A 23305-nucleotide genomic window follows, 5' to 3' on the forward strand; every position below is an offset into this window, starting at 1 on the left:
ATAGTAGCTGCAGTGCAGCATTCGACACGAAAGAAGTCGATGATTTATGTATTATTGAATGTTTACAAGTGTTTTCTGGGCTGGAAGCTGTTTCATCTCCAGTGCGCACCGAGCGCTCTAGCACGGCCCCTCACCGCTCTCAGACTCGATGGTGTTGAGTCGATGCGTTTTTTTTTCCTCCGTACTTGCTCTTCCATTTCCGCTTCCTGGCTGCCTCGCCGTGCTTCCTGTGGCTGCGAGAGTGTGGTCCGGCCATATTGTCTCTGATACAGCAGAAATATCATCTTTGGCGATTCCGGCGAGAGGGAGAGGACTCGCAGCCCCCGCTGGAGCGAAGTGCCGCGGAGAAATTAAAGCAGAGGTACAGACTTGTCGCTTGGGTCCGGGCTTGTCGAGATGCGGCTGGGGGCGCACCCGGTAGCGGCGGGGGAGAAGTAGTGACAAGCCCCACAATGACGGGTCTATGAAAGGCACACCATTAAACCCAGCCTGCTCACACACCTCACCGATCCGGTATATGGATGGATGTCTCTGTGTGTAAGAGAGAGAAAAAAATACATATAATATTAACTCTTTCGCAACAGGACGGTCAGGAGCAGATAGGCTTCCCCTGAAATCGATAAAGATGGGGGGTGAGATGAGTGCACGGGGGTATATAGCGCACTTCTGGGACATTTTCCGTCTGCAAAAAATAGTGCCTTAACCGAAGGTGTTATATGCCTTAGCTTTAAATTATGCTCTACCAGAAGAATCAATATTTATGCTCCAGCTGGTTTATTGCCTGAATAAGCGCTGTAAAACGTTTGTAAATGCACTTTGTTCGGAATAAACGCTCAGTGTTAAATGCAGTCTCTAAATACAGAGCTTAAACACACGGCCGGCATTTAATTTATTTTTCGTTAAAGCAAAAATCGATTTAACAATGCTTGTACTATCGCTCAGCTAAATCTATGATCTTGATAAAATATCATTCTGATAAAGGTATGATTGAAAATCTGTTGATTCTCTTAATTCATTTGTTTAGGTTTGTTATTTAAGCCTAAATTGTTTCTTTTTTTTTTCTGTGAGACATGGCTGAAATATTATCTCGATGTGGCCCGGCAAACTGCATCCTTTATTCTTTGAGACTGAGCCTCAGTCGTCCTTATTTATGGCGATTCATTGTAGCGCTTGCATTCAGTGCTTCTCCGGACCCAAGCCAAGCACACTGTTTTCTCCAAAGAAGGACAGCCAGACTTTGGTAACAATCTGTTCCTTTCTTTGGGCCCAAGCAGTTTCCTTCCATTTCATTTTGTGCTTGTAGACAGACCCCTTACTATTATATCTTTAAAAACAGAACCATGTATGCTTTTCAGATTCCCATTCAAAGAGCTTTATTGGCATGACCGATTAATTACAGGGTTGCCAAAGCAGATGCAATTAACAGAGCATTTATGGACATTTACAGGACAAACTTATTGGACATTTTCATACAACACTTAAAACATTATTGTAAGACAGGCTCACTCTCTGTTCCTCAGGCTAGGAGATTGATCACGCTTCTCTTAGTTCGGCTGTACTAGTCCTAAATTTGTACCTGATCCTGAGCGTGGTTCTGTGCCATCTTTAATCCCTAAAATCCAAACACCTATCTTTAAGTTGAACATCTTTAATGCGTCTTGTTGTTCTTTTAATAAGCCTGTGACAAAGATACTGATATTACTGGGTCCTGGTAATAGTGATCAATATTTTAACAGCTAATTTCATAGAAGTGAATGTTACACAGTGCTTTGTTATTTGTGGTTTGAAGTTTATTAAACTGATTCACGCTAGGCAGCCTCACAGGTTAACAAACAGCAATGAGATGACAGGTATGACGGAGGTATCTCTGGAATCTGGTGAGAGAAATAGCCGCACTTTTCAAATTAATTTCACCTGGAGCCGCTGCTGTTTCATGACCGGTTTTCAGTCAGATTAGGTATGGTTCAAGTAGGTGTTAACTTTTTCCTGTGGCTGTTTGTTGTGACAGCAGGAAATGGTTTCTGGTATCGCATTCCCACGTCATTCCCCACTTCCTGCAGGTAATTACCACCTGTCTGTGCCTTTAATGCCTTGTAGGGATCAGGAACTGAAGAATTTCAATGTTTCATCGAGCTTGGGCGTCCATCATTCTCCCGGCCTTTATCAATCGTATGAGAAATTATATCTGTCCCTAACAAAACTGCTTCTACATCACTTTAATTCAAGCACAGGCTCCAAAGTGAAACAAGTCTTTATTTCTTGGAGTGATGATCCACGACTGTGTGTGAAGAATTGTTTGGTACAATTTCGTTAAGGGAGAAAGTGACCAGATATAATTACCTGGAAATGTTTGTAATCTAATAGACATTGGAAGTATTTTTTTTTGCAAACTGACATTTTTTTGGGGGGGGGCTGGCACATTGGTACAGTGGTTAGCATTGCTGCCTTGCAGTGCTAGGGCCCATGTTTCAATTCCAGACCTGGTGCGCTATCTGTGTGGAGTTTGTATGTTCTCTCTGTCTTTGTGTGCCTTTCCTCTCATCGTCCAAAAAACATACTGGGAAATTAACCCTAGGCGTGAGTGTCTGTGTCTGTGTGTGCCCTGCGATCGACGGGCGTCCCTTCCAGGGTGTATCCTGCCTTGCGCCTGTTGCTGGCCAGGATAGTCCCCCGTGACTCTGAATTGAAAGACGTGGTCGGGAAATGATTGATTAACAATCGGTCACCGTGCCACCCATAACCACACATTTGTAATCAGAAACTAAAACAAGTAACCCACAATCCTTCAGCTTTTGCTGTCTCTCTGCCAATTTACAGGACACGTGCAGCAGGTGAGCAGTTTTGCAACATGTAACCAGACTGTACGAAGGCTGCTCTTTATAACCGGCCACATTCTCCGCTTCTGTCATATAAGGGGTTGTTATAATGGGCCATGTCCCCCACTGCATACTTTTCTTACCTGCAGGTCAGTGTAGGCACCCTCCCGCCTGATCTGCAGAAGAAGATCAGGGGGTTGTTGGGCATTGCAAACCTGGCTTTCGTGATTCCCCCTCTTTGGGGAGGTAAAAAAATGAAGATGCCCTCTTCCGGTTTCACCTCATGGCGTCAGGAGCTGCCATTCAGTTTCAGAAGGTCCCAGTGATCCAGTGTCCAGTGGACTGCTGTCGACGGGGACTTGATTGTGTTTGCCAGCTGGAGAATAAGAAGGCCCTTATTGGCCTGCAGAAAAGCAGATGGGAAAGCAGATAACTGGCATGTGATGAGTGAAGCACGCGATTGAGTAAAAACTTACTCCACAAATTAAGTGGGATGAAAATACCTGTCATTTCCTCCGAGTACATTAAAACTGGAAAATGGCTGTAGGCATTTTTTAAATAAAATGTGAGCTGAACCACCATGGATATTGATTTAGCCAGTACATTTATTAACTGTGTCCTGTAACTTGATTCCATGTCTTTTTTTTATTGAATACTGAATCAGAGGAAACTGCATTGGATTGTCTTGTGAAATGCAGCTGACGGTCTTGAGACCTGTTGGCTATTGGGTGGCATAAAGCTGTGTTTGACGTTGGTCTTGCTAAGTTTATAAAGGTGAAGAAAAATGGGAAATGGTGTGGAACAGGCATGTACTGCTTTAAAAGTGGTTCCTGGTTCTTACTGGCTGCAGTCTGGTTCTGTTTGCTCCTGGTCTCCAGCACCCAAGCTCCTGTCTCGCAAAAACACTGTCGACAGTGCGAGCTGATGTCTGTGCAGGTGTCTGTACATCTGCAAGGCCCAGCCTGCGGAGGAGTGGTTAGGGGCCCTGGACTGGACAGTTGCAGGTTCTGTTTGTGGGTGTAGGGAGCATCACTGCTGTGCTCTTGAGCCACTGACCTCGTTCTGACTGGGTCGGTCAGATAAGTTGGTTGAGATAAAAGCGCCAGCCAAATTAATAAAAAATAGGTCTGTGATCGGATAAATCTACTGTAGGTTCTTTGTCAAAGGATTTTTTTTTCAGCAGGCACGATCGTATTTAAGCCTTCTCTGGAGTAGTGTTACTCTTTCCCACAGGTCTAGCTTTTTAGAGTCTTGGAAAACGCGGACCGGTTTGCGGTCAGGGTTGAGCAAGGCTCCGTTGAGGGTCGCTGTGACATTGAGCAGCGTTCAATTTAATTAGAGCTGCTCTTTTCCTAACGAGGGCCAGACCCCACCGCCAGCAGCTCAGACTGATGACGGTGTGTTGAGGATCTCTCACACTCGGATGAGGAGCTTTTGAGGATTGGAGCAGATCCTAAAATTGTGTAAACTTTAGGCTTTTGTGTCTTAACACAAGCTTTTCTTAGATTGCCATGAACTTTGTTTCATGTTACATGAAAAAGGTCTAAAAAAACGCCAGCTTAACATCAAACTGATGCAATTCTGTGGTTTATCAACCTTGGTATCTGAAGAATTACTGATGAGATTTGCGTATTTTTGTCACGGGTGTGGTCTTAGCCGTGAGCAGGGAGATGAAACTGACAAGCCTCATTTTCGAACCAGATTCCTGGCCCAGAGCTGTGTTAATCACCTTGTCTTTTTGTTTTTACATGTAAGCAAGAGGTTAAAATTCTAATGCAGTGACCTGTGAATTTAATCCTTAATGAGTAACTACTAACTTCTCATTTGGGAGCAAAGAATGAAATGAAGCTACTTAGCCTTTTGGTAAATGACTGTGCTCTAGATTTTTTTGTTGCTTAGTTTGTTGTGCTGTTGTGGCATTTTGTCTAGTAGCTGTTTCACATATTCATATGCCCTGACCTAAGTGAATGATTTGTAACTCCACTTGGTTCGTATTAACTGCCTTTTGGGTGGTTATGCATCAATAGAGGCCAATTCTATCTAGAATTGTAGGAAACTTGTTTCCTACAGCAGCAGCAGCCATGTCACTCTGCAACTCACAACTGGGAGCCCACTGAAGCTAAGCAGGTGTGAGCCTGGTCAGTACCTGGGAAAAAACTAAGGTTGCTGCTGGTAGAGGTGTTATTGGGGACAGCAGGGGGCGCTCACCCTAAGGTCCATGTGGGTCCTAATGCCCTAGTATAGTGATGGGGACACTATACTGTAAACAGGCGCCGTCCTTCGAATGAGACGTAAAACCGAGGTCCTGACTCTCTGTGGTCATTAAAAATCCCAGGGCGTTTTTCGAAAAGAGTAGGGTTATAACCCCGGCCTGGCCACTTTTCCCATTGGCCTTTACCAATCATGGCCTCCTAATAATCCCCATCACTGAACTGGCTTCATCACTGCTCTCCTCCCCACTGAGAGCTGATGTGTGGTGAGAGTACTGGAGCACTATGGCTGCCGTCGCATCACCCAGGTGGGGCTGCACACTGGTGGTGGTGGAGGGAATCCCCATTAAAAGCAGTTTTCAGCTGCACAGAACCCTAGTTGTTCACTTTTACTTCTTAGGGTTTTTATAGGTTTCAAATTCCTACTTAACGATTGAACACATACCGGAATAAACAGAACCGTCCAAGCCCATCTGCACTGTAGTCTGAAAGCGACACAGATACGTTATTTATAGCATGACTGTTGGGTGGCTCAGGCCTTGCTCGTTTCTCATTCATTTCTGCCTAATTAGTAACAAAATTAATGATAAACGTGAATCAAAACGGTTGAATTGATGGTTCAATTAAGTCAATTCAGAAGATTTTAAACAGGTATGGAGGCAGAGTCACTCAGATTGCAGGGATTAAAACATTTAATTATGTACAGTACTAATTAGCAGGTGATCTGTGAAATTAAGTGCCTCCGAGGTGGTTAATCTTTCCACAGATTCATTGAAGCTTTATTAAGTACATTGCTATCATTACTGAGCTTTTTGAAAATGTTGTTTTTGGAATACAGACTAAAAATTATGTTGGCTTGAATGATTTGGATAAATAACCACTAGAGAGATTTGATAACAGTAATGTTTTACAGCATACCTTGGATCAGGGGTCTCTAGCCCTGGTCCTGGTGGGCCCTGATCTGTTAAGTTCTGCAAGTCTCCCGAAATCACATTTATATAGATATGGGACACTTGTAATGTATGCATCCGTTAAGCAATTAATGTGTTCAGATAAGAGCGGAAAGGTATTCCGATTTTTTTTCCAGATGACCTGGAGATTTAACAAGCGTCCTGGTTAATAGTAAATATATTGTCTACTAGCTGTAGAAATTAGTGGTTCATGTAAAAGAGGTGCAGACCGTGGTGCACTGGATAGCACTGGGTTGCAAGTTCAATTCCGAACCTGGAGTGTTATCTGTGTGAAGTTTGCATGTTCTCCCTGTGTTTGCATGGGTTTCCACCAGGTGCTCGGGTTTCCTTCCACAGTCCAAAGACATACTGGTAGGTGAATTGGCTTCTGGGAAAATTGCCTCTTGGCATGAGTGTGTGTGTTGGTGTGTCTGTTCTGCGATGGACTGGCATCCCGTCCAGGGTGTATCCTGCCTTGTGCCTGTTGCTTGCTGGGATAGGCTACAGCTCCCTTGTAACCCTGACCTGGATAAAGTTCTTAAAAAATGGATAGATGGCTTTAATGTAATGTTCACATCTAGAGCAGACAGGGACCATGGACAGGCTTAGTCCAGCAGGTCACCTTTAAATCAACAGTCTCTAAAGATTTATCTATTCAGCATATGGTCTGAGGAATTAAAATTCTGGATTTTTAACAGTCATCACAAGTTCTGTATCTCGAATCATATCATCTTAAGAATTTTAGGCGGAGTTAAGTGGAGTACTCTGGCCTCTAAAAATCTGTAATTACTCTTCAGCGATGCAGTGGTTATTTTTTAGTCAGACTGAATGTGTGATTAAACATTAACGAATAAGAGAATTACCTTAGTGGTGAATTAAGGGATAGTCTTCAGTGCAGCTGCTTTTTATCATTGTGAGCACTTCTGTAATTAGCAGATTATTTATAGTTGGGTTAGAGCTGAAGAGTACATTTTTTGGGTGAGCAGGGCATAACTGATTCACCACAGGTGGCCTCAGTGGCAATGTCCCATAATCCAGGTTTCTGTTGCTGGTGTAAGGATCTTGTTCTGAAAAGTCGGTCCAGAATGTGCTAACGGCTCCCATCCTTTTTCTCTGTGCGTCTTTCCCAGACCGCCTCGCCCCCTCCTCGGCCAGGCCCCGCCCACCCCTCCCGGCGTGCCACAGACGGACAGCGACCGAGCTGAGCTCCGCCCACGACGGCTCCGCCCCCGCGCCCCGCCTCCTCTGCCAAGCTGTCGGACATGTCGGGACCTGTACCGAGTAGGGCCAGAGTGTACACAGATGTCAACACACACCGGCCGCGCGAGTACTGGGACTACGAGTCCCATGTGGTGGAGTGGGGGTAAGTCGGCTATATCACCCTGCATCTCACAAGCTCAGCAGGTGTTAGCCTCCTGCTGGGAAAGCTAAGGTTACGACTGGAAGAGGTGTTTGTGGGACCAGTAGGGGGCGCTCACCCTGTGGTCTGTGTGGATCCTAATGCCCCATTATAGTGATGGGGACACTCCTGCAAAAAAAAAGGTGCCGTCCTTTGGATGAGACATTAAACCGAGGTCCTGACGCTCTGTGATCATTAAAAATCCCGGGGCGGTTCTTGAAAAAAGTAGGGGTGTTACGCTGGTGTCCTGGTCAAATTCCTCCCTGGCCTTGACCTGTCATGGTCTCCTCATAATCCCCATCTATGAACATGTTTCATTACTCTGTTCTCCTCCTCACTGATAGTTTGGAACTCCTTGTTAATTCACTCCATTGGGAGTGTCTGTGCTGCACTGGTGACCTCAAGATCACTGGGATAAGGTTCAGATAAAGGTAGCATTTTTATTGCTGTTTACAAACGCCAACGTCTATAAAAAGTGATGTGTGTGTATTCGTCCTCAAACCTGATGATGATTCATTAATGCTGTGCATGTATTTCAAATAGATCTGTCACCTTGAGTTCATGCTCTGACCTGTTTTTGGAAGTCCGAGCTGCTTACCAGAAATGGAGCAAGAGCTTTCATTTTGGTCAGGAGAGTAAAAGTTATTTCATTAGCAATAGCAAAATCAGGTGCAGTCTGTTGGGCAAGTATGCCATCAGTGATTGACAGCAAACCAAAGTACCCGACTGAGCAGAAGTTAAATATGTGACGGTATTCTTTGAACTGTAAGGAAATGTAGAAGATGTTTTTCTCGTCCAACTTGTAATGCTTTGCAAATCTGACAAACTTTTCAAGTTGCTTTTCAGTTTGAGTGTTTATGAACTCGATCAGATTTTATTTTCACCTGGAAGAAAGTTTAACCGTTCTACCGAGCTAACAATGTCGCTGATGTGTGGTTTTGTTCTTGCAGTAACCAAGACGACTACCAGTTAGTACGAAAATTAGGCAGAGGCAAATACAGCGAAGTCTTTGAAGCAATCAACATCACAAATAATGAAAAAGTAGTTGTGAAAATACTGAAGGTAAGATGGAGTCAAGCTCTGAATAATTGTATTGCAGTCTGTACTTTTGTACTTTGTGACTGACCTTTTGATGGGTCAGTGAGCACAGATTGGAGCCATTACAAGTTTTTGGAATTTTTTAAAGAACATAATGTCAGCACTTCTTTTAGGAAAGACAAATATCCCAGGTAAAATCAAGCAACGTTCTCAAAGTTTTCCTCAAAAGATGTCGAGAAAAAAACAGCTTTGTGGACAATTCACTGAAGCATGCTCTTTTCCAGTTTCCAGGAACTATAAATAAACATTGAAGTAGCATTTTAGACTTTGCTTTAGCATCTGAGTGACCATCGGATCACCCACATTGTCTGGTGACTGATGGTATCAGTCTTTAACAGCATTGGCTCTGCACGTTCAGGAATGTAGGTAGAGCAAAATGTCTTATTACATGCCAGGCTTTTCTTTAGCATAAAACCTTGCAGATGTCTTGTATAACCTCAGCTGAAGCAGTGATCAGGGGGACTGTTGTATTTCTGTGGTTGTTTGCCATTGTCTGCTTCAAATGGCCAGTGCATCACATGTGCTTTAATAGTCTGAGCTGTTAAAAACAACATTTTGAAAGGGATGTACTGTAATACTCTTGTTTCCTTAAACCTCTTTTGCCATCGGCTGACGACAGCAGTTGAGAGCTCCGGTGCGTGCTTCTGTCTTTAATCTGACAAATCCTATCTCCGCAGCCAGTAAAGAAGAAGAAAATTAAGCGTGAGATTAAGATTCTGGAGAATCTGCGAGGAGGCCCCAATATAATCACTCTCTTAGACATCGTCAAAGACCCTGTGGTGAGTGACATAGGGACAGGACAGGTGTCTATGTTTTTGGACACAGCGATTAAGGACAATTCACCATCCACCCGATGAGAGTTATACTGTTGCGGCTGCACCTGATTAGTAGGAAATGTGCATAACATAGCAAAATATCTGTTGTTTTGCCCTTCGTTGGGTCCCTGAAATTTCCATTAAGACTAGTTGTCTCCAGCAAGGCTGGTGCTTTTTCTAGGCTTCTTTAAAACAACAGCACCTGAAGACATGAGAACAACTTGAATAGGTCCTGTTAATTTAGCTTAAGTGTCAATTTGGAGCCCGCAGATGCAGTGACTGTTCAGGACCGGGATTGAATACCCCAGATTTCGATCTCAAGGGGTGCTGTGAATTATGGAAAGATTATGCTTCAATTCAGGTTTTGCAGTGAGATAGCACTAGCAGTGTAGCAGTAGTTGTAACAGCATTGGACTTTAGAGTTGCTCAAAATTATGTTCCAAGGAGCATTTAAAACCTACGTTCTCTTTGACATTTAAATTATGAAAGAGTGTTTTTTAAGACCCTTTAGCATTTATTTTTTTCACATGCTTTTTAAGATCATTAGTCATTTATTTGTAGTTACAATGTTGAGGTACGTGTGGCTTATCCTAATCTTTGGTCACAGTAACTGTAAGATGCTTAGAATTCTCAGGTCTCACCCCTTAATCTATTAAACCGTGCATTTTCAAATTTCTATAATTTATCATTTGAACAGGGTAGCTCCTACATGTCGTGTAAAGGATTGTTTGCAATTTTATGCCTATTTTAAGCATATAATTATAAAAATGGTTAATCCTGAACCTCTGATCTTGTATATTATGGATGTGTAAGTTTTACCCATTTAGAATTAAAGCTTTTTCTCTCTTAATTTTCTTCAGTCAAGGACACCTGCTTTGGTGTTTGAACATGTTAACAACACAGATTTCAAGGTAAATCTTTATTCTTTACAATTCGGCAGCGTTCTGATTAGCCTTTAAGAGAAGGGAGGTTGTATTTCATGAAGTTGTATAGCAGCACTGTCAGCAGCCCCTTAAGAATTGTTACCAACGAGAGGAGTTCTGAGACCATTCAGCCCTGGTTAGTAGTTAACTGATTTTTAGAGATTGAATCCATCCGTTTCTTTAAAGAAAACAGGGTATCGGCTTCAACAACATGTCTAGGTGGCTTGTTCCAAGCTCCCTCAGACCTTGGGGTAAAGAAGTACATCCTATTCTCAGTTTTAAATACATTAATGCTTTTTAATTAACTTCCACTGTGTTTTAGGCAGTTCCAGTGTGTTTCTATCATATCCTTCGAAAGTTAAGCGAGGCTCATCTGTGTCTTCTCTCGTGAATACTCCTAGGGTTTTCGTTATGGTATGAACTGAGACTGAATGTCAGGAGATGTGATACCTAGTTCTCCACACATGAATTCCTGACAGGGTCATTATGAAACTGCTAAACAAGCGGCCCTTTGCGCTAAGGGGGTTTGCCATGTCAAGTACAAGATCATGGTCCTCCCTGCCCTTGGGGTCTGTCAGTTTTGTTAAAGGTCTCTGGCTGTCAGAACCTCCCAGAAATTCCCATGACATGTTGCGCTGCGCAAGGACACATTTCTTTTAAATAAACTTGAAGATTTCCAGCTCAATGAAGCGACTAAAACGACTGATGAATGTATCTCAGAGGAGGTGCAACACATTTTCCCGTAGATATAAAAAAGTGAAGAGAAGTTCGTTAGCGTTTAATTCAAAGTCGCGGTAAAAATCTGCTTGACTGAGCGGAAATGTGGCGTAGCACAGCTGCACTGGATTCTATTTATTCATTCATTTCAGTCCCCAGAACATCGCATGAATCCCCTTTTAACTCGTAAAAACATTGCTTCTGGGTCAGTACGGTTTCGATATCTTTGTGTTTTAAAGGACTGAGTTATCCTTTCAGACTTTATCGCTACAGGGATATTAGCACTTTCCTGTTTACAGTGATTCTGCTAAGAGACCTATGCATGTTGAGGAACTGCTGAAAGGACCAATTACCTGTTTTTATCTTTCTTTAAGAAAGAGGCATATCAAGATGCACAGTTCCATTCATTGACTTGTGCGTACTGTATGAACCCTGTCAGCAGTGCAGTGAAATAGAGTGGAAACAAATAGCTTAGTTCAGTATGAGAATCTGACATTTTAGCCCAGAGCGACCAAGCTAGTATGTTCCACTCTGCAAGTCAGAGAAGCTGAGCAGCATTTTCTGCTCTTGATTCTCAAATGGGCAGGGGATTTTGTCTTTTAATGTCAGCTTGGTTTTTCATTTGAAACTCGATTGGTTAAAATATATCTTCATTTTCTATTAAACGATAAAATGTCGTGATTGTCATTCTCAGATGCATTGCAGTTTTACTTATCCATGTATAATACATACCAATACGTCACAAAAGAAATCCAATATTTTCTCAGTTGCTCTAGAAAATGAAAAACACTTCCAGTCTTATCCAAAGTGAGAGTAACATGTTTCTTTTTGTCAACCAACAGCAATTGTATCAGACCTTAACAGACTACGACATAAGATTCTACATGTACGAGATCCTAAAGGTAGGTGTGGGATTGTCTTCTTGGCAGGAGACCTCAAATTTAAGATTTATTTCTTCATGTTTTGTATGAACCCGAGCACAAAACAGCTTAGGGATTTTCAGCAGTGGTCTGGTCAGGGGTCAGAGCTGAAAGGCTGTGACCCAGTCCAGTTTTGAAGAACCACATCCCTGCAGGTTTTCTATTTGTCTCCAGTTGTTAAGACTTGAAACAGAACAGTGCCAGTTAGGAAATCTTTAGAATAGACTAGTTACATTTGATAACTTCTAAAACACTCATCCGCAAACACGATTAGTTCACTAACTATACGAACTCAGGAGTGGTCCTAGTACAGATCTCTGTGGCACTCCACTGATTACATAACCCCTTATATGTGATATTTTTTATGTCAACCAATTCTAAGTATTAACACGCATTTCCCCGAATGCATGCAGCTTGAAGTTTGAGAATTCCTCGTAAAATTATAACCTTATAAAAAGACTAAATATAAGAAGCACAAATGGAACGAGAATAAATAAGAAGTCCAATGTAGCTCTTGAAGACCAGCCTAACAGAAGTCATTTGAAATCCCTTCTGATAAGTTAGGACGGACTATCTTTCCAGGTATTTTAATAGAGCCCCTGCTTGGCTGTGCATCTTGGTGACCGTAAATGTGGTCATATTTGGTTGACACTTTTGTGCAAGGCCACTTCCATCTGTTGCTCCACCTGGGATCTGAACTCGGAGCCCTCACCGGTAATTCCCAGTGTCATTTCAACAGAGCGTTAATGTTCAGTTTCCAGTTCAAGTTGGAGTTTGGAAAACTCGAGAATAGTTTTATCAGCAAATCAAAATACCTGTTGAATCTCACAGGAGTCCATCAAGTCAGGGTGATAATGACAATATAAATGACAGTATCTCAACAACAGATAGGATGTTGGTAGTGGTTTCTTTTGTTCCTGTAATTGTTCAAGTGCTCCCTGCTTTCACAGGCTCTGGATTATTGCCACAGCATGGGCATCATGCACAGGGATGTCAAACCCCACAATGTGATGATTGACCATGAGCACAGGAAGGTAACTCCATCTCTTTCTTGTTTGATAATGTTTCATCCTTGGTGCAACTGCTCAGGAGTACTAGGCATTCGGGCGGGGCAGAATATATTTTCTCCATTATTTCAGTTCTTGTAACCGTTGATTAGTCTTTCTCGGGTTTTGAGGAAGGAAATTCACGCCCCTTCCTCCTTACAGAACTCCTTCAGCTCTGTTACACCTGAGGGCTGCCTTGCATGGACAGCTCAGTTGAGGTCTTGCCACAATATTGCAGTGGGTTTCAGCTCCTGACTTCTGTAAAACACTGTTCTAAAACATGGGATGTCTTCTGCTGCAGCCGTCCTTCTGTTGATTTGCTTGTATGTTTAGGGTCATTGTCTTGGTTGCCAGATCCACTTTTGGTTCAAGTCATGGATGGCTTGACGTTCTCCTCTAAACAAACTTTTTTAAGGTGTGTCTTCGTTTGCACCTTTGGGGGGGGGGAATGGAGACAATAGATTTTCAGAACTTCATGTAATTTGGTTTCTCAGTGTTGTTTTCACACTTCCACCACTGTGCTTCATGGCTGGGTTGAGGTTCTTCTCTTCAAAAGCAGTGTTGGGTTTTCATTGATAATACCATTTCTCTTTGAGGCCAAAGAACTGCACCTGTGACTTGTCTGTTCAGTAAGCATTGTTCCATAAGATCATCTATGTGCTCCTTTGAGAACTTCAGCAGAGCAGCAGTGCTCTTTTTGGAGAGCAGGGGTTATCTCCTTCCATGAACTCCATTCTTGTTCAGTTGTTTTCTGATAGTTAAGTCAGGAACAGTCACATTGGACAAGATTAGAGTAGCCTGCAATTCCTTGGATGTTACCCTGGGGTTCTTTCCTTGATGATTTTCCAGTTTGTTCTTGGAGAGATTTTGGTAGGACATCTGCTCCTGAATAGAGTGACATTTCTCCATTTGTCTGACAGTAGATTGGCGGAGCCCAAAATCCTTTGAAATTGTTCTGTAACCCTTTCCAGGCTGATGAGCATCAATAACTGTTTCTGAGGTCCCTAGAGATTTCCTTACATTGTGGCATGACTTGTTTTCACAAACCTGTATGGTGAAGACCAAACTTATGATGTTTCCGATCTTTATAAGGGCGGAACCTTCCAAACTCAGTTTAATAAACTTTGGGGTTCAAAAACGTCTTCTTGGCACCATCATTTTGCCCTATTAAATCACTCTGCATTTGGTTTGTAGCAGCCGCAGTTCGTGGACAGTCTTTTATTTTTTTTTTTCCTTTAGTCTGCTGTTAAGTCCGGTTTTTCCTGTTAATGCCATCAAGAGAAAATTGGTGTTGTAGATAAAAGGCTTTCCTTGTGATTAGCTGCTGCGAATAAAACCTGAAATCCCGGTTATGTTCAGATTTCCTCTCCTGCCAAGTGCTTCAGATTCTCACATTCCTTCCCGCACAGAGCTGATAAACCAGACAAGAGATTCCTGCAGCTGGTCTTCTGTCTTTTAAATGTGAATCACCCACGGTGTCTTTCTAACCCCTTTCGTAAAAAGCACCATCCAAACTATAATCGTTTCCTGCAGCTCAGATGCTGCACAAATAGTTTTACAGCTGTACCATGCACATGTGCTAAAATGTTTGTGTTCCCTAGTGTTTAGCACTGGGTCTCTGCTTCAAATCCAGCTGTTCATCTCTTTGAAAGCGAGTGCGGTACCTTGAGAGCCTTTTTGAATGTTTATTGAATAGATCGGTGAAAGCAGTGTGATTGGTATGGATCTCTCCTGCCAGCTTTCATTGTCAGCTTTTTATCGATGTCCTGATCATACCCTGTCAAAATATTTGACACCGACTGGCTGATATTCATTTTGTGTTTATCTGTGCATTTCTGCAGTTGAGGCTTATCGACTGGGGACTGGCTGAGTTCTACCACCCTGGGCAGGAGTACAATGTGAGGGTTGCCTCTCGCTACTTCAAAGGCCCGGAGCTCCTTGTAGACTATCAGGTGAGATGGACCGTGTGGTTGCTGTTAGAACGGGCTCAGATTTGCTTGGTCCTTCTGACTTGTAAATATAGCTGAGAAAAACACAGCTGTGATGCGATGCATGTTTCTGACGTTTGACATGAAGTACAGCTCAGGAAAAGAACTGAACACTTCTCTTGGTGAAAGTCATCCATAGGCGCGCATCTGCAATGTTATGGTTCATTGTGCTTTTCATGCCATCTTTTATGCCTGTTTAGTAATAAGAAATTGAAAAAATAACTTATTACAGGCAAAACTTAAATCTTGTTAAAATGCAAATCTGGCACCTGCTTTCACGCATGGAAAGGATGCAAAACAGTTCTGTTTTGACTTGAGGATTGAGATTTTTTATAGTGTTGCAGGTTTGTTAATAGACTTTCCTTGTTGTGCTGGAGGCATTCAACGAATAACCACTGTTTTAGCAAAAAAAACATTCCTGGTCTATTAACCGAGCCCACGTAGTGTTCACCCTTTGGTCAAGGTGAATATTTTTATCTGGTGCAGATGTATGACTACAGTCTGGATATGTGGAGTCTGGGCTGCATGCTGGCGAGTATGATCTTCAGAAAGGAGCCCTTCTTCCATGGCCACGACAACTACGACCAGGTATGCTTGGAACTGCCCCCACACACGGTTTCTTCCCCCAAGCAGTCCGCATCATAAACAGCTCAAATTAGCACCTGCACTTTAAGGTACTGCACTGTTTGCACTATGTCCTGGCTTGGCTGTATTATAACGTCTATTGTCTAAGTTTATTGTCCATGTCTGTTTGTCATTTGTGCCTATTTTTTTTCCCTCTAATGTTACTGGGTACAGCTGAACGAGTAAGCATTCCAATACACTTGATGTATATGGCAAATAAAGATATCTTGAATACAGGAGTGCAGTAACAGTCATGCTAACAAGACCCTGTGAAAAGGTATAGAGAGAGATCTAAGTGTTAAAGCCACGTCCTGTTCCTTAGGAACTATCCATCTATCCAGGGAAGCTGGAGACTATCCCAGGAACCAGCAGACACAAGGCATTCACTGCAGGGCCATTTTCCTTGAAGCCAGTTTGGACTTTTGCACAATTGCTTGATTTGTGAAGGGACTGGGGGAAGTAGCTTTTTCAGCAATGATCCCTCTAGGACAGAACTGGAGCAGAGTAGTGTCTCATTTTGCCTGTTCGTGTCCCAGTCATTACCTTTACAGCTCTAAAACCGATTTCAGCAGCATTTGAAATCACCTGAGAAGACAACAGAAAAATGACATTGAAGGAAGGTGGTGGGTGTTTTTTGTCCACCTACAAAAATGGTTTTGTTTCGTTTTTCCTCCACAGCTGGTGAGAATAGCTAAAGTCCTGGGGACTGAAGACCTCTACGATTACATTGACAAGTACAATATAGAGCTGGAGCCTCGGTTCAATGACATTTTAGGAAGGTGGGTGAAAACACTGTGCAAAACCTGCAGGGTGTGTCTGTGTGTTTTGAAGCAGTGTGAAACCTAGAAAAATTCTTCTTTCCTTACTGGGAATCTCATCTCCAGTCCCTGGGGACAGAAGAGTTTTCTGGTTTCTGTTCTTCCTGAACAGAAACTTTTAGCATAAGAAATATTTAACTAATTTTAATATTGAAATATGTAACTGTGTGCCATCATTGAGAAGCAGGGCTATTTTGAATGGATTAAAAGCCTTTGGGGGTACTGGAAAACAAATTGGTCCTCCATTTTATCATTTGAGTTTATATGTAGTACTTACATTACGTTAATTTTATCGTGTCCCAGATATGGATGTGATGGTGAATCCAATGGCTTGTCTGTTGATACTGTCATTATGCCTCTACAGCGTCACTTTTTTTCTGCCTTGACAGTGCTCTGTGCACACTCACCCTCCAAGTATAAACTACACACCTGAGATTCACCTTCCCTTTGCTTACAGACTCTCTCGTTTTTCTCTGTTGGCACGACAGCTTCATTTTAATTGTTCAAACCCAAGCTCCAGATGAGTAGGAATTCCGAGTGAGAAAATTCGGCCATTTTGGGGGATGGGGAGAGTAACACTTAGCCTAGTTAGCCTTAAAATGAATGAACATCGACCAGATCAAGAGCGTGCGAGTTCAGTTGGAATAAAAACTGTGGTGGCCTTTGAATGCGGAGGACTGGAGCTCGAGACCAGAGCTCTCCCTTTCATGTGCGGTCTGTGGCGACGTGCTCCCGTGTAAGCTCACCTCTGTCTGAACTGTCTTGTCTCCCAGGCACTCTCGCAAGCGATGGGAGCGCTTCGTTCACAGCGAGAACCAGCATCTGGTCAGCCCTGAGGCCCTGGACTTCCTGGACAAGCTGCTGAGATACGACCACCAGGCGCGGCTGACGGCCCGCGAGGCGATGGAGCACCCTTACTTCTGTAAGTCAGCAGGCCTCTTCGCACAGCGCCCTCCCAGGGCCCGTGTGTCGAGACCTTGGGTATTCTGGTTTCCAGCCTTTTGGCAGCCTGGCTGCTCTTAAAGGTGTAATTGCAACCTCCGTCTTATTTGCACGTTGTCAAAGCTGGGGCATTTTTTGTGCCAGAAACTTGTGCAAAGCATTATAATAATACGCAGTCTGCTCTGATTTTTATGGGGTTGTTCACTTTCTATTGTTTATTGATAAAGTAACGGAAAGATGCCTCAGAATTTAGCCGTCGGCCATATCAGCCTGCAACTCATCACTGACAGCCCCAGTGAAGCTCAGCGGGTGTGAGCCTGGTCAGTACCTGGATGGAAGACCTCCTGGGGAAAACTAAGGTTGCTGCTGGAAGAGGTGTTAGTGGGGCCAGAAGGGGGCGCTCACCCTGCGGTATATGTGGGTCCTAATGCCCCAGTATAGTGATGGGGACACTAGACTGTAAACAGGCGCCGTCCTTCGGATGAGATGTAAAACCGAGGTCCTGACTCTCTGTGGTCATTAAAAATCCCAGGGCGTTTTTCGAAAAGAGTAGGGGTGTAAATATTTCCCTTTGGCCCTTACCAATCATGGCCTCCAAATAATCCCCATATCTGAACTGGTTTCATCACTCTGTTCTCCTCCCCACTGAGAGCTGGTGTGTGAGGAGTGTACTGGCGCACTATGGCTGCCGTTGCATCATCCAGGTGGGGCTGCACACTATTGGTGGAGGGAAGTCCCCATTACCTGTAAAGCACTTTGAGTGGAGAGTCCAGAAAAGCATTATATAAGTGTAAGCAATTATTAATTAATTTCAGAAAGTATTTTTTAAGCCATCATGCAGAGTTGTTGTTGGGCTGCATCACTTTGCGGTGTTCAAAAAGAATGTTTTTTCTGCCCATCTAAAAGCTTTTTTTAGACCTCTTTCATGCGTCCTCGTTTAGGACTCCCAGCTCGTTGCTGTGAATATATTGAGGGCTTTGTACATTTTAAAAGTGCTTATTTCTTGCTTTGGATCTTTCCAGTCTTGTTAGACCACTGTTTTCTGTGAATGTCCTGCTGTCTCCACAGGGCTATGTTTTTCTTTAGCAAATGCTGTCCTCTGCTGTTGAAATACAAATATTGCCTTTGACCTCTTCCTTTTTAAAGCACAGCTTATATAAGGGCTGCAGGTTTAGCATATTGGCATTTAAAGAACTTATAGCCTCCTTCCAGTGGAGCTGAATCAGCATTACCTTTTGCCTTGAAGGAAAAGGCTTTATTAAAGGGAAAGCTAAAGAGATTAAGTACAGCTTTCCTATCTCAGCATCAAGTGTGCGATAAATGTAGATTTCATATTTCTTTCCTTGCTTTCTGGCTGGTGCTGGCCATTACAGGAAAAATATAACTAGGCTTCTATTCCTCCAGACTCCAATAACAAGGAAACTGTGGCATGTCTAATCATTTGTTTCTGTCGGATTCATAGCCTGATCCCATGTCAGCCCAAGGCAGACTTTAGTCCGTACTGCTGGGATTTTCAGCAGACGGGTGTGGATTTCTGGTGAGTGCTGATGTGGGCTTCTCGTCTTTGCAGATCCTATCGTAAAAGACCAGTCTCGAATGGGAGGGTCTGCCAACATGCCCAGTGGCAACACACCTGTGAGCTCAGCCAACATGATGTCAGGTGAGAAGCACATCCTTCCCGGGCTCAAGGGCAGTGTGGTCAGACTGGCAGTGGGTGTTGAGCGGGGGGCATGATCCATGCAGGCCAAGATGAAGCATAAGTCTCTTCTGTTGTCCCCTCTCTGGATGTGTTAGGAGTATCACCTCCAGTTTTTTTTTCCTGTTTGATCTGATGTATATTACAAGGTGTGTGAAGCTTTTAAAAAATAAAAAGTTGCATTTATATAATATTCATGTAAGACGGCACCCTTTTTCCAATTTAAAAAAAGAAATGATCCAGGCACTTTCCAAGATATATCTTCCAGTAGCCCAGCTTCAAAACCTTGTTGGTGATATGTCTGTTCAGAACCCTTGTTTTTTTTTTGTCTTAAAATACATTGGAACTTTGAATCCATGTGCCATAGTATAAGGAAATAGTAACATTGAAATCTCTGATTCATCGTATAGCTTTGTGACTTTTAGGTAAGGCTCAGAGATAATCAGATAATCAGTGCCTAGCCACTTAATGTTAAACCATTACTCTGACTGGTAAAGCACGTTGATTGTTGATAGTTATCTGTACTTGTGTTCTGAGAACTGTATAAAGAACAACAGTTTTAATGTCGTGTATAATACATCAAAGAATCCTTCTGGAAAAAGTAATGTCAACATGAACCAAAGGTTAAGAAAATGATTGAAAATGTTGCATGCTGATGAAAAGACTTGAATAGATAGGGCCTTCATTTCCAAAGAGGTAACAAAACCAGCTTGATTGTGAGTGTTTTGTATTGAGAAGACAGGAGGTCTAAGAGCAATGCAGACGTGGTGATTACTGTGCTGATCAGACTTGGGTGGGAGATATGAGGCTCAAGAGTGTTGCTGGAAATGGAGTGGTTGAACAGTATGGTGGGCCCTCCTCTGGCTGGACTATTCCAAGTCTAAGGCGGATTATGGAAACCTGACACTGTGCTGTTGTTCTTTCAAATAGATATGAAACCAAAGTCCTGCCTGCTCACGGGCATGAAAGAATGCTTGGCACTGTGGCACAATAGAGTACTGGTCCTCTTCTTCATTACCTAATTTCCTTCATGTTCATTCTGACTAGCTAAATGCCCTCACTCAAGAATAGTTATCCCAGTCATTCCCTGCTTTTCCTTATATTGGGCATGTGTGGATCATGTGCCTTTCCAGAGACTATGGCAGATCGGAGGTGAATTAAGGCAGTCCCTCTATTGCATTCTTCAGGATGAGTGACATTCAATAAATGCAACACACTATCATCGTTTCTTTTATTAACTGTTGCCTGCTACATGTATTTTCAGGGATTTCTGCAATGCCAACTTCCTCTCCCCTTGGTCCTCTGGCTGGCTCTCCGGTCATTTCTGCCACCAACACCTTGGGCACACCAGTGCCGGCTGCAGCTGGCGCCCAGCAGTGATGTCACTTCCCTTTGACCTCTGACCCCGGCTGGAGTGGCGGTTGCCTTCTGACCCCTTTTTAACTGGGTTGATTGCTGAAGAGGTCCAGGAATGCCACCTCTGAACGGTTTTGCTTGTGGATTTCTAAGTTCAATGAACCCAAAATAAGTAAATGGATGAATTTTCTTTTTTGTATATTTTTTTGTATGTCCTAGATATACAGATATTCCATGCGTTTGACAGTTGGTAATAAATCTTGTGTGTGTGTATATTTAAATAAATGCATATACACACAAGCACTCATACACCTGTGTGTGTATTTACAGGGCTAGCACAAAATAGAGTGATACATGCATGGACGTACAGCATTACCTTCAAATCCAGGTGCATTGTGACAGAGATTACACACAAGACAAGTCAAAACATGCAAAAAAAATTAAACCATCAGGACCACAAGAGGCAGAGCAGCTTACCCTCGAAGTGCAATTGAAATGAAACACGTTTTCTCAGAAACCTCGTAGGGCCACCTGCAGTGCTTCACCACATACCAGTTCAAACCTAAACATGCTCATCCTGGAACAAAAAACTCTTTATCATCGCTCCTAGGAAGAGAAGGGACAGTATGACCCACGTAAAGATGAGCATCGGCCGCCCGCCATCTCAAAACACGCTGCTTTTATAAGTGGAGAGATCCGAGGCTCGTGTTCGAGAGAGTCCACTGCTCGACTGTTCTGCCCAAGCCCAGCACACAGTCTCACAGAGCCGGTCACCTCTGTGAATTCTCAGTCTCGCTGACCACTCTCCTTAAACGACGTCCACATGGCCAGCAGGCATGTGGTGGCACGGACACCCACACCTCACCTTGGCCTTGTAAATCTGAACCACGACGAGTAATTTAACGACAGTACTATCTTGTCATCTGAAGCTTCTTCTAAGCCATCTTAAGCCAAGCCATCTGTTAGATCCTTTTGTGTTGCAAAGCACACCTCTTTACTCTGCTGCTCTCATCAGTCACTTAAATTCGCTCTAGTAGCATAACCAAAGCCAATACTGGATTACTTGGGAAAAACAAAGATGACCAAAATGCTTTTTTTAAAACAAAAATCAAAACTGGTACTGTCTTTAAAATGCTTTAAACTTCCACTGTTAACGGTATGGACATCCTGTAGATAGTTTTAACTTTGAGAGAGGAGAAAAATAACAGCACAAGGGTTATTATTCAGAGTGCTTAAAAAAGTTTTCTGTCGCATCTGCTCTTAAAACCAGAAGAAAGTGTCTGGAATCCTCATAACGAAATGTTCCTAATAATCCTTACTGTTCTTCTGGCAGATGTGATATAGGGTAAAACGGTTCTGGATTTGTTTAGTTTGTATCAGGGTTTTTGTTTTTCACAAACTGTCACTTAATGCAATATTGAAGGACACGTCTAAGATGAACTTGAAGGGTTGAAATTTTTCTGCCTTTAGTGCCATTGATGCGAATCTTGTAAACAAATAGTCTTGTAAGCTTAGACTTGGCTGTAAATATGCATTTGCAACTTTTATTTTCCCCTTTTGAGATCTTGAAACATGCGAATACTTAATAATACACTGCAGTTATGAAGATGTTTGAGCCCTTACCATTACTGTATATATATTTTTGTCCTCTTATGTGGAAGACCAGTATTTGAGACTATTTGTGTAAATAAACAGTTGTGTTTTATTTATCAAGGGTACATTGTAAGTAATTGTGTGTCATTTCAGGATATTTTGTTGTTTTTTTTCTTTTTAAATGTGATGCAATATAAATTATTTTACTTGGTTCTTGCAGAGGAGCAAACACGACAGTTACAGCCTTGAGGAAAGGTATGATCAGCCTGTTGTTCTTGGTTCAGTCACTGGCTCCTGGTTCAGCTTTCATTAAAACCTGGAAATCTGGTGTTTGTTACTACTGACACCATACTGCAGGTGTGTAATAGCAAAGAAACTGGCTGGAGGACTGAATTGAAATCTTAGAGATCCAAGATCCAAATTTGGGAATTTCCCTGCCCCAGAGTTTAGATTTGACCGATTATCTCTGTATATTTGGAATTGGGAGGCTGAGAGAGCAAAGATGGTGACCTCAATGCAGGAGAGCCAGACAGGTCTCTAAATTTTTAACTTAGATGTGGTTACTACTTTTGCTTGTTGATTTAAGAGTTTGTGTATTAAGGTTTATAATGAATATAAAATAAGATCACTTCATTGGCCATATACAATTTCTTGTATTAGGAACTGGTCTTTTCATGTACCCCAACTTGCTCTCCATGAGACCCACAAACAGGGAGAGAAGCTTGGGGTCAGAGCACAGGGTCAGCCATCTACTGTATATGGGGTTCCTGGAGCAGTTGGGGTTAAGGGCCTTGCTCAGGGGCCCAATGGAGTAGGATGCCTCTGCCAGCTGCAGGATTTGAACCAGCAACCTTCCAGCCACAGGCACAGATCCTTAGCCACAGAGCCACGACACCGTATGGCAATGTTAGTAAGAGGCTTTGTTCATTGCTATTAGTAAAACTATAACTATTTTTAAAACTGTTAGTAAACCCTAGCAACATGCACTTGACTGGGTTCGATCTTCTCAACAATAATTGCCCTTAGAATTCTAGAACGTTAAGAGGTTTTTAATATTAAATTTAATGTATTTTTTCAAATTACTCAATTGTTCCATGATTGAAGCCAGTTATGAAGGTTGAGCTGAATTAAGTACTGTGAAGAATCCAGGTCTCACAACTTCAAAGGAAGATAAAAATATTGAAAAGAAAGGAATTAGAAACCAGATACAGGAAAGCAACAGTAAAATGAATTTAACAATGAAAAAGAATTCATTGGATTCACTGCGGTGTGCAAGCACTTCAGCATATCAACCACACTGTTCAATAGGATAAAAGAAGACTCACACTGAAGACCAAGTCCAACAAAAACATACCGCATAAGGAGCTGAACAAACACTGATTTCAGGGTCTTAA

General features: G+C 42.6%; 1 protein-coding gene across 1 annotated transcript; it reads left to right on the plus strand.

The window, feature by feature from the left end:
- Positions 1–217: 217 nt before the first annotated feature.
- On the plus strand, positions 218–22036 carry csnk2a4 (casein kinase 2, alpha 4 polypeptide). Its single transcript, XM_088937104.1, has 13 exons — positions 218–361; positions 7107–7339; positions 8326–8437; positions 9151–9252; positions 10149–10199; positions 11771–11830; positions 12799–12882; positions 14736–14846; positions 15369–15470; positions 16185–16285; positions 17098–17246; positions 18837–18926; positions 20227–22036. Exons 2-13 carry the CDS (start codon positions 7239–7241, stop codon positions 20340–20342), a joined length of 1179 nt encoding a protein of 392 aa, XP_088793230.1. The 5' UTR covers positions 218–361; positions 7107–7238; the 3' UTR covers positions 20343–22036.
- Positions 22037–23305: the final 1269 nt, after the last annotated feature.

The sequence above is a fragment of the Atractosteus spatula genome, chromosome 19 (genome assembly GCF_055471065.1).
Source record: "Atractosteus spatula isolate fAtrSpa1 chromosome 19, fAtrSpa1.hap1, whole genome shotgun sequence".
NCBI lineage: Eukaryota > Metazoa > Chordata > Actinopteri > Semionotiformes > Lepisosteidae > Atractosteus > Atractosteus spatula.